Raw genomic sequence first — 14,358 nt, forward strand, 5'->3', positions numbered from 1 at the left:
TTTAAGAGTCCGTCGCACGCTTGAAATGGACCCATATTTTGCTCTGCCCATAATACTTATTGCAAAAACGAATAAACATGCGAACCAAATAAAAAAATAATGGAAACACAAAATTGTTTCCTAGGGCTGTTGTGTAATAGTATTTTCAAAGTTAATTTTTTATTGTTTAAATTTAAAGAGTAAACTGTGCAAGGAATTGCCATATTTACAATTTAATTACTTTATTATTATTTAAAGGCTTAATTCAATTTTATTTTTACAAATTGAGTTTTTTAAAAAAACGCTGTAGCCAATTTGAATGAATTTTTACGGTTTATTAAAACAATTATTACATATCAACTGAACCAATTAGATTCCATCCAGAATTTTCAGGGGCATACCCAGCGACCAAGTGTTTTTTTTTTAGAAAAAAATATCACCCTGTAGTATTTTTTGCTGTTTTTATGTAATATTTAGATAAACCCCCTAAAAGTAGTACATTTGTATCTCTTGACTCTTTTTAGTGTCTCACTTCGTTTTTATTTTATTCTTTTTTACAAAAAAACAACTTGCTCATTGGGTACGCCCCTGAAAATTCTAGCTCAAATCTGATCGGTTCAGTTGATGTATGATCATTGTTTTAATAAACCGTAAAAGTTTCATTCAATACGGCTAAAGCGTTTTTTTTAACTCAATTTAAAAAAAAAAATTAACACCCTGTATCTCGGAAACGAAGCACTTGCGGACCCATATTCATATGAACTTTTTTACATATTTTGCTGAGCGCAATCTTCCCTGGGCTTTTGTCTCTTCCACTCTGAAACGCTTGATATATGCGTTTCACATATCTTTGAGGCAGTTTTTGGCTGGTTTGGTTGGGAGATTAAGGTTGCGGGTGGGGTGATAGTATGTTCGTGGGTTTCACCTTACTTGCAAATGGGTGACATCGCTATCTGCATTACGTTTTTACTCCATCTACACACGTGTCTGAAATTAATGAATGAAAAAAAGGTGTAAAAAATTGCTAAAAACAGACAAACAAACCATCTACTGGGATTTTTATAATCGGAACTTTATTCCAGAAGCCACAAAAATAACTCGTATTCGCAAAAACTCACATATATATTTTTGGCTAATTTTATTTGACTGTAGTGTGTTGATCCTACATATTCAAAATAATCTAATAGTCTGGGCGAATTAGGTTATTGTCAAAAATTGGGCCTACGTCGAATTTTATGGGCTTAAAATTAAGTAAAAAATACACAGAATAAAAGCCTAAATTTGTGTATTTGTAGAGGTCGAGCATCATCTTGTTCATAACAAAAAAAAAAAATTATTGCTCTTTTTTCAGTTTTTCTCTTATATCCCCGAAAATAAGCCTCTAATCAACATGAGGTATACTTATCGATTTTGTTCCTGAGGAAATTTGTTACAAGGATTGGCTTTTGCAAAAGGTCGCAAATTTTTTTTTTACATTACAAAATTAGCGGTGAAAAAAATGTGCAAAATTTTCAGCATTAAATAAAAAGAAGGGATTTGACTGAAATTGGATGAAACTACAGGAAAAGATAATTGTTGGGGAGCTCAACAAATACCCGTAATCCGGACCCCCAATTTCAAAATGGCGGCCTACTGCAAAATTATAAAGTCAAAAATGCGAGCGTGTATATCTTCTGCCCAAGTCAAGATATCGAAATTCGGTAAAAAAGGATTGAAAGGTAATTAGGTACATTGTCTCGTCTTTGCATAAATTTCAGATTTTTAAGTTGCAAACTAAAAAAGTTAACAAAAACCAAAAAAAAACGGTAACTAGGGTCCTTATCTCGGCGATCTTTTAATATACAGATTTCAAACCAATTACATCAAATAGTGCTTAAAAAAACATGAATTTTTTAAAAAAAGTTCTCGATCTGACCAATAGGAGCCAAGATAATTTTTTTTCTTGTTCTGTTTAATATTTTGTAATAAACTTGGGCTCGTTGTAAAGTAGAAGACTTCCTTTATAAGCTGAATTTTTTTTAATGAATTTAAACAAGAAATGACCAAGTAAAAGTGTGAGAGGGGAGCGCTTTGGCGTCATAGTGCCCATGCTGCGCTCGCCTTCTCAAAATTCTTACTTAATGAATGAATTGTGGCACTTAGAAAGCAGCTACCGGGACTTTTTTCAAATCAACTTATTTTTACATTACACTTAAGTACTGAATTTTATAGTATTTAAAAGAACTGTTACATTCAATTATACCATATTCTATTTAATGAATTCTAATTCGCCCATACAAAGGGTAAATGTTGAATGTATCTGAAACGCCCCCACTAACTATGCGATAATTGTACCAATCAGAGGTTGACACAATTTTCTGTACGATCTTACAACTTAACCAGTAACGTTACAAATTAATTTCTAGTTAGTACAGGTTTTTACTAAGCCGCAACTCAGTGTGCGTGTCTGTTGAAGAATATCTATAAGAATTTTAGTCATATCTTGACCAAACCTACTCCCCAGTTAATGTTTGTAGGCTTACACTGTGACACCCTGTATATGGGTGGTATATAATACAAGTGTATTTATATCCTTTTGCTACTCAATGCCTTAAAGTCAGTATTTATTTAAAGTATGAATTCAGAGTTTAAAGTCTGACATCAGAGTTTTTAAAGTCTGAATTCAGAGTTTAGAGTCTGAATTCAGAGATTAAAGTCTGAATTTAGAGTTTTTAAAAGTTTGAATTCAGAGTTAAAAGTCTGAATTCAAAGGTTACAGTCTGAATTCAGAGTTAAAAGTCTGAATTCAAAGTTTAAAGTCTGAATTCAAAAGTTAAAGACTGAATTCAGAGATTAAAATCTGAATTTAGAGTTTTTAGTCTGAATTCAGAGTTTTTAAAGTCTGAATTCAGAGTTTAAAGTCTGACTTCAAAGGTTACAGTCTGAATTCAGAGTTTAAAGTCTGAATTCAAAGTTTCAAGTCTGAATTCAAAAGTTAAAATCTGAATTTAGAGTTTTTAAAGTCTGAATTCAGAGTTTAAAGTATGAATTCAGAGTTTAGAGTCTGAATTCAAAGTTTCAAGTCTGAATTCAAAGGTTAAAGTCTGACATCAGAGATTTTAAAGTCTGAAATCAGAGATTAAAGTCTTAATTCAGTTTCAAGTCTGAATTCAAAGGTTACAGTCTGAATTCAGAGATTAAAGTCTGAATTCAAAGTTTTCTCTGAAACTAAAAAATTTTTAGACATGGCCCTTCTACGGCTTCGTAGGTTTTGCTTTATGACGAATAAAATTTAAAATATTTTAGAAAGATAAAACGTGCATAATTTTAGCTGGGACAGTGACTGCAGTGTTACATAACAGCAAAAATAAATAGAGGAGCATTAAAAAATTAAATTGATGTACGCAGGATGTCAGTCATTCAATTTCACGTTGCGACAAAAATTGTTTGTACAACTTCAACACTAAACCGGTACAATAGTTGTATCAATTTGGATACAATTATTGAAGCAAAAATTGTAGCGGCTCGTTAAAATTAATCTAAATATTCTAAATACGTCCGCCGTAAAATCATCGTAGTGGAGGAGCAGCGATGCCCGAGTGTACAGAGAGCAGACTCGCTTGCAACACCAGTCATTCATCAAATCCGTCGCATAAGGGAGAATAAAAAAACATAATGATGTTAATAATACATATATTGACATTTAATATATATAATAATATAACATTGAGATTCAAATTAATAAAATATGTAAATCCTCTCTAACATTTTTACACAACCACGATATAGACTAAAATAAAAATCACATACTATATTAGATAAAAAATGTAACACCAGATCTAAATATCAGTACAAGAAGTATAAATAATATTAAAAATAAATATCTTTCCTTATATAAAGAGATTGGCTCCCGAGTTAATAATTTTTGGCGCACGCATTAGTCTTATTAAAAAAAAAGTTAAAATGTAAACATAATTTCTTTACATAATCGCTTCGTAACAAACAAAAACTCAGTCTGAATAAGTGAACACAATTACGAGAAATTTAAAAAAAAAATGAGATTCCTTTTTTCGCTTTTTAGTTTGCGATAATATAAAAAATTACCGTAACATTTAAATACGAAATAAATATCAGCAGAAAGAACATATAAATATTTGCTAAAAGGTACATTATGTATAATTCAGTGCACAAACAGATTATGTGGATTAAACAGTTTCGTATTCCTTACGAATGGAACGAGCCAGACAACAGGCAAATATTGCTCCGATAAGCTGCAGAAAAATAAACACATTAACATTCTTTCACTGTGCAACGGCTTCACAGTTATATCAACAATTTGCAGTGGCATGAATCACTCCTTGCGATAAGAAAAACAGATACAAATCTTGTAATGTCATAGGAATTTATCTTGGTCGTAAAAGTAATTATTTAATTATGGTAATTGGCTGTAATGAAAGATAATTAGTAACTCCTCTTTTTGACCCTTTTTAAGGATGTTCGTTTATGACGTGTCCCAATTTACAGATGTACAAGCCACTAACATAAATTATATTAGAAATTTTTTAATCAGTCTAAATAATATGACTTTTTCATCCGTTGGCTTCGCTGCAATTTTTTTTTAATTGATAAAAATTAATTGTGTAAGAAATAGTTTGTTTAAACTGTGTTAAAAATGCAAATTTCCCCCTTTCGTCAAAAAAACAAATTATGATAAAATATAAGTACAATAAATATCTATTTACAATTAAATTTGTACGTGAAATAAAAAAAAATAATGTCTTTATAGAAAGATAAAAAATTACTAAATTGGCATCTAAAAAAGAATGTGAAATGCTCAAGATCTGAAATTTTTAGAAACACCCTATATAGCGTGTATATTAAAATTGAATCTAGAAACATTAAAGGATGTAAATATTAGCCACAAATATGAAAAATGATATAAAGATGTATATACCAGAAATTTTTTAATTTATTAGCAATTCTCTTTTACCTGCGATATTGCAATTCCGATACCAATGCCTCCCATAATGGATCCGTATTGAACGAACACTGCTTCTAATTTTTCAAAACAGGACGACTTGTACTTATTCGCAGATTTAATATTGCAGGAACCATCATTTTGAGTATCTGGACAGCAGGTGTGGGGAAGCGAATCATTTTTCGTTACTCTGTACCAATCATTTGGGCCTCGCATTCCGCAACATTCCAGCTAAAAAAAAACAAATTTACAATACAATTTATATACTATAGGAAGAATAAATAACTTTTACCTCATGCTGAGCAATATCCCAGGTATTTTTTACGTCAGGATTGGTATAATATTCGAACATTGTACTATTCAATTTGTTTTCGAGCATTTGTTCCACCTCGCTTCTCTTAGCATATCCAACAATTCCAGCGGATATTTCAAGGATCAATATAACGAAAAGCAACACTGAAAACTGTTAAACAACATAAACATCTCCCAAGGTTTATTATATGTGTTAACCTTACCGTTATGATCATGCAATGATTTTCTTTAACAGCACCACAACATCCAAAGAATGCTACGATAAAGATCACTAATCCAACGATTATTAATAATAGAGGAATAGATTCATAGCTTGAGTACAAAAAATTTGAATACTGAGCATGGATTCCTTGAATAATAATTCCCACGGTCAATATCGCAATACCAGAGAGCTGCAAAATGATTATTTTAATAGTATTTATTACTTGTAAGTTAACTCGCCACCTTACAGCAATTTTTGTACAATCGATCAAGAAAATATGTTTCCGTTTTGTGAATGTTAATTTTGATTTCAAATTGGTGAGGAACTTTAAGGCAAAGCACAACTATATTTTTTAACATGAACATACCGAGTTCATTAACCATTAATAAAAAAGTAACATTCCAGATTTGTGTTTTGACATTACATTTTCATTATTCTTTGATCAAAATTGTTTCAAGTTTACTATTCCATTTATTGTACTATTGTACAAAATGGACATAAAATCTATGTAAACAAAAATTCATATTTTTTAATTTCGAAAGATTCGATGGCACAAAAATAAAATAATAACTATTAGTAATTAATATAAAATAAACTTACGGCAAAGAGAAGATTAAAACAGAAAATCAGATATTTTACACATGACATACCCCCAGTCACCATTTTGCTGAAATAACATTAGTTAAACAAAAAAAGACTTCAATCAATAAACACAATTTACCTCTTAAATATGAAGATGTTTAGAAAAAAATAAGTTTAATTGCAGACGTATGCAAATGTTTTATAATGTGCAACACTGCAAGATAGTTCAAATACTTATAATTTTGCAGATAACAAATGCAATAATGCAAATAACTACTACGTCGTAGTATACAAGACACTGACTTTACAAATAAAGAACAGTGACAGTGACGACAATTGTTTCTTATAATATTGGCTATTTAACGGTGTATGGCGTATTCATCTATTTCGTTTTAAGACATCTATACTTTTCTAATCTAGGTCTATGGTGTTGTCCTCAACCAAGGATTTAAATTTGTATAGAATATAAAATCCTTGGTCCCCAACAACACGTGTATGTGTTTTTTAATTGTAGGTTAAGAAATATGTTCCAAATGTTTATGGTTATTGGTTAACATTTATAATTGACAAGAATTTGTAAAAAAAACTACGAAGACTTAATTATAATCTGATATGGCAAAATTTAATTTGAGTAAGTGGTGTCTTATTATATAATTATTAGGATTTTATATATTTTTACTTTGTTAATTCCAGAAAAACAGTCTAAGAGAAAACCAGCCCGTCTACGATACAAAATTGAAAAGAAAATTCGTCAGCACAATAAAAAACAAAGGCGGGACGCTAAAAAAAATCCTAAAAAGACTAAACGTGATGTAATTCAGGTACCAAATATATGTCCGTTCAAGGAGGATATTCTAAAAGAAGTCGAGGCGATGACAAAACAAAAAGAAGAGGAGAAGCAGCGGCAAAGAGAATTAATTCGCCAAGAAAAAATTAAGCAAAGAGAAGAGGCAAAGAAAACTGTAGTAGCTGGAGGTTTAGAAGGCCTAGTAAGTAAAATATATTTTGTGGCTCTGATATGTATTTGAATTTAAAATTAAAAATATGAAATACTATTTAAAAAAAAATTTTTCTAATTTTAGGTGGCCAACGCTGAGGTGAGAGGAAAACTACACGAGCATCTTACACCTGGTGTTTCAGAAAAAACTCACGATTTAAGTAGCGAAAATTCTTTAAAACAGTACTATAAGGAGTTTAGAAAGGTTATTGAAGCTGCTGATGTGGTTTTAGAAGTTGTCGATGCTAGAGATCCTTTGGGCACTAGGTGTACACAGGTCGAGGAAGCTGTCAAAAATATGAAAGGCAACAAAAGACTCGTTTTGGTGTTAAACAAAGCAGATTTAGTCCCCCGAGACGTTCTCGACAAATGGCTGAAATATCTCAAACGATCAACTCCAGCGATCGCCTTTAAAGCATCAACACAAACACAGAAGCAGAAGTTAGGCCAGAAAAAGTTTTCAAAAACCGCCAATACTATGCAAAGTTCCTCAAGCGTAGGTGCGGATTTATTAATGTCCTTGTTAGCAAATTACTGCAGAAACAAGGGCATTAAGACGTCTATAAGAGTTGGTGTCGTGGGGTTACCTAATGTCGGCAAAAGCTCAATAATAAACAGTTTGAAGAGATCTAAAGCTTGCAATGTTGGCGCTACTCCAGGGGTCACAAGGTAGTCACAAGAATCAAATGTATTTCAGAAAAAGCATTTCTTAATTAATCTTATTTTATAGGGCGATGCAAGAAATTCAGTTAGATTCAAAAATCAAATTGTTGGATTCCCCTGGTATCGTTTTCGCATCGGGAAGTGACAGCAGTGCGTCGTTAAGAAACGCAGTGCGTATTTCTACTTTACAGGACCCTATAACGCCTGCAAATGCAATTCTGCAGAGGGTCACGAAACAGCAAATGATGGAAATGTATGATGTAACGGAATATAGCACACCCGACGTAAGTAACGTTGATGGTTAATCAAAACAATATTCACAGTTCGCCTAAACCCTGTTTAAATCTAAAAAATTACTAGTTTTTCCACGTTTTAGGAATTCTACAGTTTAAAAGCACGTCGTACGGGGAAATATAAAAAAGGTGGTGTTCCTGACGTTGCAGCTGCAGCAAGAGGGTTGTTAGAGGATTGGAATAAGTAAGTTTTAAATCACAGATACTATTATTATACAGAGTGTTAGCAGTTTGACTGCCATTATTTGTGCATAAGACATATTAGATCAAGTTTAACGGAACAAACAAGTTGTACCAAACGTAGGTTTGAACCCTGATTATCAGGGCGAGAAACAACACTACCAGTATCAAGAAGTCGTTGCGATACTTAAAAGAATCTCCTATTAGGTGCCATTGGGGAATTCCCTTAAATTAATATGTTAAACATTTATAAAGAGAAATACCACGAAAAAAATTAAGAAAATAACAGTCCAACCAAATTTGCTTTTTTCAAGTTCATGTACAACTGAGATATTGATTTTTTTCGAAATTTGAAACCCTATTTTCAAGGCTTATAACTTCTCAGGGGTGCACCTTAGTATAACGGCAAGTTGCGTTAAATCACCATATTTTGGGTTCCGTTACATGCCCCTGCTCTGTGTCAGTTCTTATGTGGAACACCCTGTATATATTAAAACTAAATACAAGCAAATTGAAAAAAAGTAATAAAAATTGCACTTTATAGTATTCTACGCACAGAATTATGTCGTTCCTTAATTATTCGAACTTTTATACATCGTCTTGAAGATACTGATAAATTTTTTCTTGAAAATGGGTGGATTTGGGATTCATGTCATATTTTGATGTATACTGTTGCCCAGTGGCAGCTCGTTAGAGGAGGCTGGGGAGGCTGAGCCTCCTCTGCAGTTTTTGATAGTATTGGCAGTGTGTATTTTTCATTAACAATAATTTATCGGTTTGGAGCAGGGTCGGCTTTAACAATTTAAAAAATTTAACGAGAGGCCTCGAAAGACACGAAAAATCGCAAGAATGTTTCAATCAAACTCAAATTACTTTTTGTTGCAAAGACATTTGTAATTTGCCGCTTTTGAACAAGCACCATCGTAAATTACAAATTTATATACACCAAAAAGTTATCTAAGTTTCAAACTAAGCCCATTTTATAGAAAATATGCGTTAAAATGGGGGAAAGTCAGTTATTTGTGCATTAATTCATATTTAGACAAACCATGTAATAAAATCTATTAAAATGTATTGCTGGTCACCTTGCTATAGAGCAATCTTAAACTTTTTTAATAAGACTTCATCCTAAAAAGTTATTGGGGGTTCGGGTCTTTTTGGAACACCCCTTATAAAATGCACCTTTGGTTCATTGTTTTAGCAGTAATAGCACAATATTAATCCGAAATTATTATATTTTAAATCAAAAAAATAGCAAAGACTTAACCTGCTCTTAAATTCTCGTCTACACCATCACTGGGCCCGAACTCGCTTATATGTGCGTGTTACCTTTTTAAACCAAACTATAGGAAACAAGTGTCGGAAATTGCAATGGAAAATAATCCGGTAAAAACTTACAGAAAGAATAGGACAGTGAGGATTTTTTAAACGATCAACAAACTTTAGGATCCGTTTATGGATTAAAACAATTGTTGTTAGACAAAAATTTCATTTGTTTCTTGAAAACCTTTACAGTGATTGTTGAACAAACCGATGTTGCATTCCAAATTTTGCAGAATAAATTAACTGACGTAACATTTTCTAAAAAGAGAATTAATTCACTTTTATCAAAATTAAAAGAATTCCGCAATAATGAGACATTTCAACACATTGTATGAAATTTTGTTAGAAAACATTGACGAAACCTTTAACGATGACCCGCCCTCAAAGAAAAGAAAGACGAGTTTAAAGTTTCATTCATTTCAAGCCTCCTCTATCAAAGATATCACGAGCCGCCACTGCTGTTGCCTATTAAAATTATGGTAGTGGAATTTCTAGCGCACTATATTTAATTATAATTACCGTACATTAAACAGTTTTCAAATTTTTCATACTGATATTAACCACCTCGATATGCGACCATAATCTTTGCTTTTGTTGAAGCTTAGTAACCGTTCCATTCCTTTTTAGCGGTAAAATAAAATATTATACCCTGCCACCAGAGGAAAACGAAAACGATGTACATATAAGTTCATCGATCGTTACAGAGGTTGCAAAAGAGTTCGACTTGGACAGTTTTGAATCTATGGAGACTGAGATATTAAACAAAATTGGAAAAGAAGCGGATCCGAAAACAAATTCCTTTGTTTTAGATAGTCTGGGTCCTGTGGAGTCTGTCGAGGAAATGGAAGAGGATGTGGAAGATAAAGAATTGGTACGGGAATTTTAAAATTAATAACAATATTTGTGATTTTGCTCAATCTTTGTTATACCCTTATTCGTATTCAAAATTTATATTGATGCCCTTCATCTAGACATGATGGTGGGCTCAGGTTGGTTGAGCCTCAAGACCATTTCCGTCGCTGCCTACTATTCTGTATCTGGAGTATAATGTATTTCACAGTTGATTAATTAGTTTTATTTGCAGTTAAGCGACAGAATAAAAGTCGCGCCGACAAAGAAGAGTGGAAAAAGTAAAGTCGAGCCCAGATTGAAAAAGGTGGATCCCGAAATGGAATTGGAAGGCAATCAAAAGCTAAATCAGATTCGGAAGAACCAGTTTAAAAAGGAGAAGAAACAAAGAAATAGAAGAGAAAAAGTGTCGCAGCAGTTAGCTGCAGGATTGGACAATTTTTCTTTGAACACCAATAAAGATATGTCCGTTGAGAGTTACGATTTTGATACAGATTTTACTACGAAGTAATTTATTTGTTTTTATTCTCAAGTTGATAAAATATAAAAATATAAAACTTAAACTAGTATTGTATACTTTAAAAATGTGTTTAAATGTCTTCAGGAGGTCTGTAATCGGGTACAACTTCCCACACTTTTTCCCGCCACTTACGTTTTTTCAGTTCCTTCGCTTTCTCAAGTTGAATGACTGCGGGTAGAGAACGCCATAGATAAAAGCAGTGAAACAACAATCTCCTGTAAATATAATCAATCGTTTGAAAATTCTCAATAAAATATACAGGGTGTTACAAATTCGCTTCTCACTACAGGGATCACGGAAACGGTGAAAGGTACGAAGTATCTTAAATGGGGGTAAAGTTGTGTAATCAGGGGACCAACATTATGTCTCTGAAAAATCAAGGCTAACATGTTTAATTTTCAAAATATTTGCAAAAAAAAAACGAAATTTTGTATATCCGTTTTTGTTTCATTTCAGCCTTGTTTGAAGTTATATTGAAAAAAGTAGCCCCCATTTAGGCTACTTTGTATCTCTTATCGTTTCCGAGGTCCCTGTAGTAGAAGTGAATTTACAACAGCCTGTATTTTTGATTTTGGGCCAGTTGTCATTTGGTTGGACTTCTCAACGTTTTGGAAGAGACTGAAACTTTTTAAAATCTACAACTTTATTTAAAATTTTTCGATCAATGCTAATTTTTTTTTGTTACCTATTTTAGAAAAACCATTTTTTGCAACTTTGCTCATTTTTTTGGCCATATTCACCATTTTGAATCGAGTTTAATGAAGTTACTCAATTTAAAAGTTAATTTCCGATACAGTCAAATTTTTTGTTTTTCAGGTAATTTCTGCAAATTTAATATTGCAGAATGCTTGGACTAACTTACTAATCTGCCAAACTCGAAATAATCCAAAAATCAATTCAAGTTTTTAATAAGAAGTGTTTGCTACTGTTTTTTAAAGCACTATGTTTAGTTTGTGAATCTCAGTGTCAATGACTTCTAACACTGATCTAATTTTGGGTGAACTACATAGCATCGATCCACCTGATGTGATATGACAATAGGATACTAGGCAGACACAAACAAAACGCCAACGTTAATTTTGTAACTCATTGTGAAGTATTAGTTTAAGCCTCTTAAGGGGTTGGTTGTACGTTAAGAGGCTAAAAATTTAAAAAGAAATATTTACATAAAAAATGAGAATAAAAGGAATATCACTTCAGCGAGTGTTTAAAATCAGCTCCCTGTACATTATTTTATTCCTGAAAAGGAGAACGATATGTTTCCTGAGACATTAGGAAGTCCAAGCCGACACTTTGGCAACCAACTCACAAATTGTTCAACTACGCCAACTGCGAGAACTCTGCAAACCAAAATATATTTTTAGTAACAAATATTTACCTCCTATAACGACTTTCTGCTAGTTTTAACTGTTTACTTTGTAAAGTGAATAGGGAACATACATATCTGTGCCAGTATATAAAAGTATTACTTGTCAGGCGAAAATCATATAAATCTTCTGCCACTTGCATGTTCCTCTTATTTTCAATATGGACCTTAAACATAAAGAAAGAAGGAATAATGATAAACATCAAGCTACACTTTTGTCATCAACAAATATTTGTTATTATTAATTCTGATTTTAATTAAAAAAAAAAATTCCGAACGAATTCGGAGTAAAATTAAAAATAGTTACCTCGTGCCATATTTTTAAAGTTTTCTTTAACACAGTATACGTAAAATGTGCGTCAGCAATTTCATACTTCAATTTATAAGTGTCTTCCACAAAATCACACCAACGATAAATATTTCTCTTTAGCGTTTTTGTTTCATAATGTTCTTTGGCAAGTAAAGCATTGGCTTTATTTGTCTGACAATTTTTATACAGTTTTTTAAAACACTTCGCCAATGTCAGTTTATTATAAAAATTGATTGCTTTGTTTAAACTCTCCAGGTATTTTTGTTTATTGGCTTGCCGTACTTTCTCCTGTTCCAATTCTTTCTTACGCCTCTCTTTAATTATTTCTAAATTCCTTTTTCGCTCCTCTTCCTCCATTACTCGTTTATTTTCGATTGCTTCTTCCAACATTTTTTGACGGGCTTCTTCAATCAAACGTTTTGTTTCAAGTACTAACTGTCTTTTTTGAGCTCTTAGCAAGGCTCTTTGCTCCAGCTGTTGGACTATTTTGGGAGCTTTCTGTGTTCTGATCTTAAACTGCTGTGTTTCTTGTATGACTACAACGGGTACTTTACATTTAACCTTGCTGGAGCAGTTGCTAAATATTTCTCTAATATTATTCTTTGTATTCTCAATAGATTTTAATAGATCTTCTCTTATTACGCCCATTTTCAGCTCTTCAATCACTTTGTTTTGTTCCTCCAGTTTGGCTTTCTGCATAATAATGATACTTTTCTGTGCTTTATACCTATTTTCGTAAATTTGTGGTGAAGGGGGTTTTTGCTGACTAATATTTGTGCAAAGCGTTTCTTTTTTGGAACAGCTTTTTTCTCGTTTTGTATGTTGCTTAATTCTCTTAAAAAATCTTTCCAATTTTTCTTTTTGATCCAGAGTATTTCTCGGTAACTTTTTCTTTTCTATTTTATGTTTCACTGTTTTCTTCCACAAAAGAAAATATTTTTTTGTTAAATACTCATCTCTCCCATCAGGTTTTAAATTAATATGTTCATTTCTATTTATTTTTACTAAATCTCCAATAATGGTATTAATTTCTTCATTAATAGGGCATCTATTGGATACATCTTTTAATTTGCTCTTGGGATTTTTTGGATTTGGAGGTAACTCTTCCCAAAACTTTTCATTTTGCCAATTTAAGCTGTGTTTGCATTGCTTCATACAATTTTCTATAGTTTTTCTCGAATTGTTTACTTCAGATAATGTAATATTAGCTATTTTATCCAATTGTTCGTTTAATAATACCCTAAATATGAAATAAGCTATTGATCTGTACCATACTGCATATTTATTTTTAACTTACCTTTTCGCTTCCAAAAATACATTTTCACATTTAGAGAGGACGTTATTTTCCTCATAATTCACCTGTAAGGTATCTATTCTTTCCATTTTTTATGCTATTAATATAATCTCCAATACAGCTGCCTCAATAATTGTTTGATTTCGTTTCTGTTGCTAAGGGGCTTTTTTATTTTCAAATAAACCGCTTTTGTGCAAACGTCACTTGCATATTACAACTGTAACTGTCAAATTAAACTTTGGTGGGGGTAATGAAGGACAGTATGGAGTGTAGACAAGTAGTGAAGACTGAAGACTTATAAGCCGCGCATATAAATTCGGATCTCGTTTTATGACCCAATTTAAAGTTTAAAAAGTCGCCGTTGCACTGGAGAGTGTTCCTAGCGGGCAGCCGACCAGAGCACACGTGTTTTGTGAAAGTGTAGTGCAAGGAGCAAATTCTACCTGCCTTTATTAAGGCTACCTGGAAAGAATCCCTTTCTTTCCTTTTAATCACCGACCTAATCCCCGGCTTAAGCATAGACGCCGTCGG

At 32.3% G+C, this 14,358-nt stretch overlaps 3 protein-coding genes across 3 annotated transcripts; 1 reads left to right on the plus strand and 2 right to left on the minus strand.

The window, feature by feature from the left end:
• Positions 1 to 3,901: 3,901 nt before the first annotated feature.
• LOC108914668 (CD63 antigen-like) lies at positions 3,902 to 6,321 on the minus strand. Its single transcript, XM_018720517.1, has 6 exons — positions 6,172 to 6,321; positions 6,051 to 6,117; positions 5,452 to 5,640; positions 5,229 to 5,399; positions 4,949 to 5,167; positions 3,902 to 4,229 (listed from the first exon to the last, which is right to left on the minus strand). Exons 2-6 carry the CDS (start codon positions 6,111 to 6,113, stop codon positions 4,164 to 4,166), a joined length of 708 nt encoding a protein of 235 aa, XP_018576033.1. The 5' UTR covers positions 6,114 to 6,117; positions 6,172 to 6,321; the 3' UTR covers positions 3,902 to 4,163.
• A 323-nt stretch (positions 6,322 to 6,644) lies between these two features.
• On the plus strand, positions 6,645 to 10,900 carry LOC108914667 (guanine nucleotide-binding protein-like 3 homolog). Its single transcript, XM_018720516.2, has 7 exons — positions 6,645 to 6,663; positions 6,726 to 7,021; positions 7,115 to 7,698; positions 7,760 to 7,976; positions 8,069 to 8,169; positions 10,116 to 10,359; positions 10,573 to 10,900. The coding sequence occupies exons 1-7, from the start codon at positions 6,645 to 6,647 to the stop codon at positions 10,846 to 10,848; spliced, it is 1,737 nt and encodes a 578-aa protein (XP_018576032.1). The 3' UTR covers positions 10,849 to 10,900.
• Positions 10,884 to 13,916, minus strand: LOC108914652 (coiled-coil domain-containing protein 191). Its single transcript, XM_018720499.1, has 4 exons — positions 13,831 to 13,916; positions 12,531 to 13,773; positions 12,236 to 12,390; positions 10,884 to 11,072 (listed from the first exon to the last, which is right to left on the minus strand). The coding sequence occupies exons 1-4, from the start codon at positions 13,914 to 13,916 to the stop codon at positions 10,928 to 10,930; spliced, it is 1,629 nt and encodes a 542-aa protein (XP_018576015.1). The 3' UTR covers positions 10,884 to 10,927.
• Positions 13,917 to 14,358: the final 442 nt, after the last annotated feature.

Source organism: Anoplophora glabripennis, unplaced genomic scaffold (genome assembly GCF_000390285.2).
Source record: "Anoplophora glabripennis isolate ALB-LARVAE unplaced genomic scaffold, Agla_2.0 scaffold902, whole genome shotgun sequence".
Taxonomy (NCBI): Eukaryota; Metazoa; Arthropoda; class Insecta; order Coleoptera; family Cerambycidae; genus Anoplophora; species Anoplophora glabripennis.

What these genes read in the sequence shown, in the direction of transcription:
- LOC108914668 (XM_018720517.1), bottom strand. Translation starts at nt 6,113, where the DNA reads ATGGTGACTGGGGGTATGTCATGTGTAAAATATCTGATTTTCTGTTTT. An exon ending in GTTTTAATCTTCTCTTTGCC is followed by an intron (nt 5,641 to 6,050) that starts GTAAGTTTATTT and finishes ATCATTTTGCAG; the next exon opens with CTCTCTGGTATTGCGATATT. An exon ending in TCGGAATTGCAATATCGCAG is followed by an intron (nt 4,230 to 4,948) that starts GTAAAAGAGAAT and finishes ATTTTTCTGCAG; the next exon opens with CTTATCGGAGCAATATTTGC.
- LOC108914667 (XM_018720516.2), top strand. An exon ending in GCTACTCCAGGGGTCACAAG is followed by an intron (nt 7,699 to 7,759) that starts GTAGTCACAAGA and finishes CTTATTTTATAG; the next exon opens with GGCGATGCAAGAAATTCAGT. An exon ending in TTGTTAGAGGATTGGAATAA is followed by an intron (nt 8,170 to 10,115) that starts GTAAGTTTTAAA and finishes ATTCCTTTTTAG; the next exon opens with CGGTAAAATAAAATATTATA.
- LOC108914652 (XM_018720499.1), bottom strand. Translation starts at nt 13,916, where the DNA reads ATGGAAAGAATAGATACCTTACAGGTGAATTATGAGGAAAATAACGTC. An exon ending in GTATTTTTGGAAGCGAAAAG is followed by an intron (nt 13,774 to 13,830) that starts GTAAGTTAAAAA and finishes TTTCATATTTAG; the next exon opens with GGTATTATTAAACGAACAAT. An exon ending in GCAGAAAGTCGTTATAGGAG is followed by an intron (nt 11,073 to 12,235) that starts GTAAATATTTGT and finishes TTATATTTACAG; the next exon opens with GAGATTGTTGTTTCACTGCT.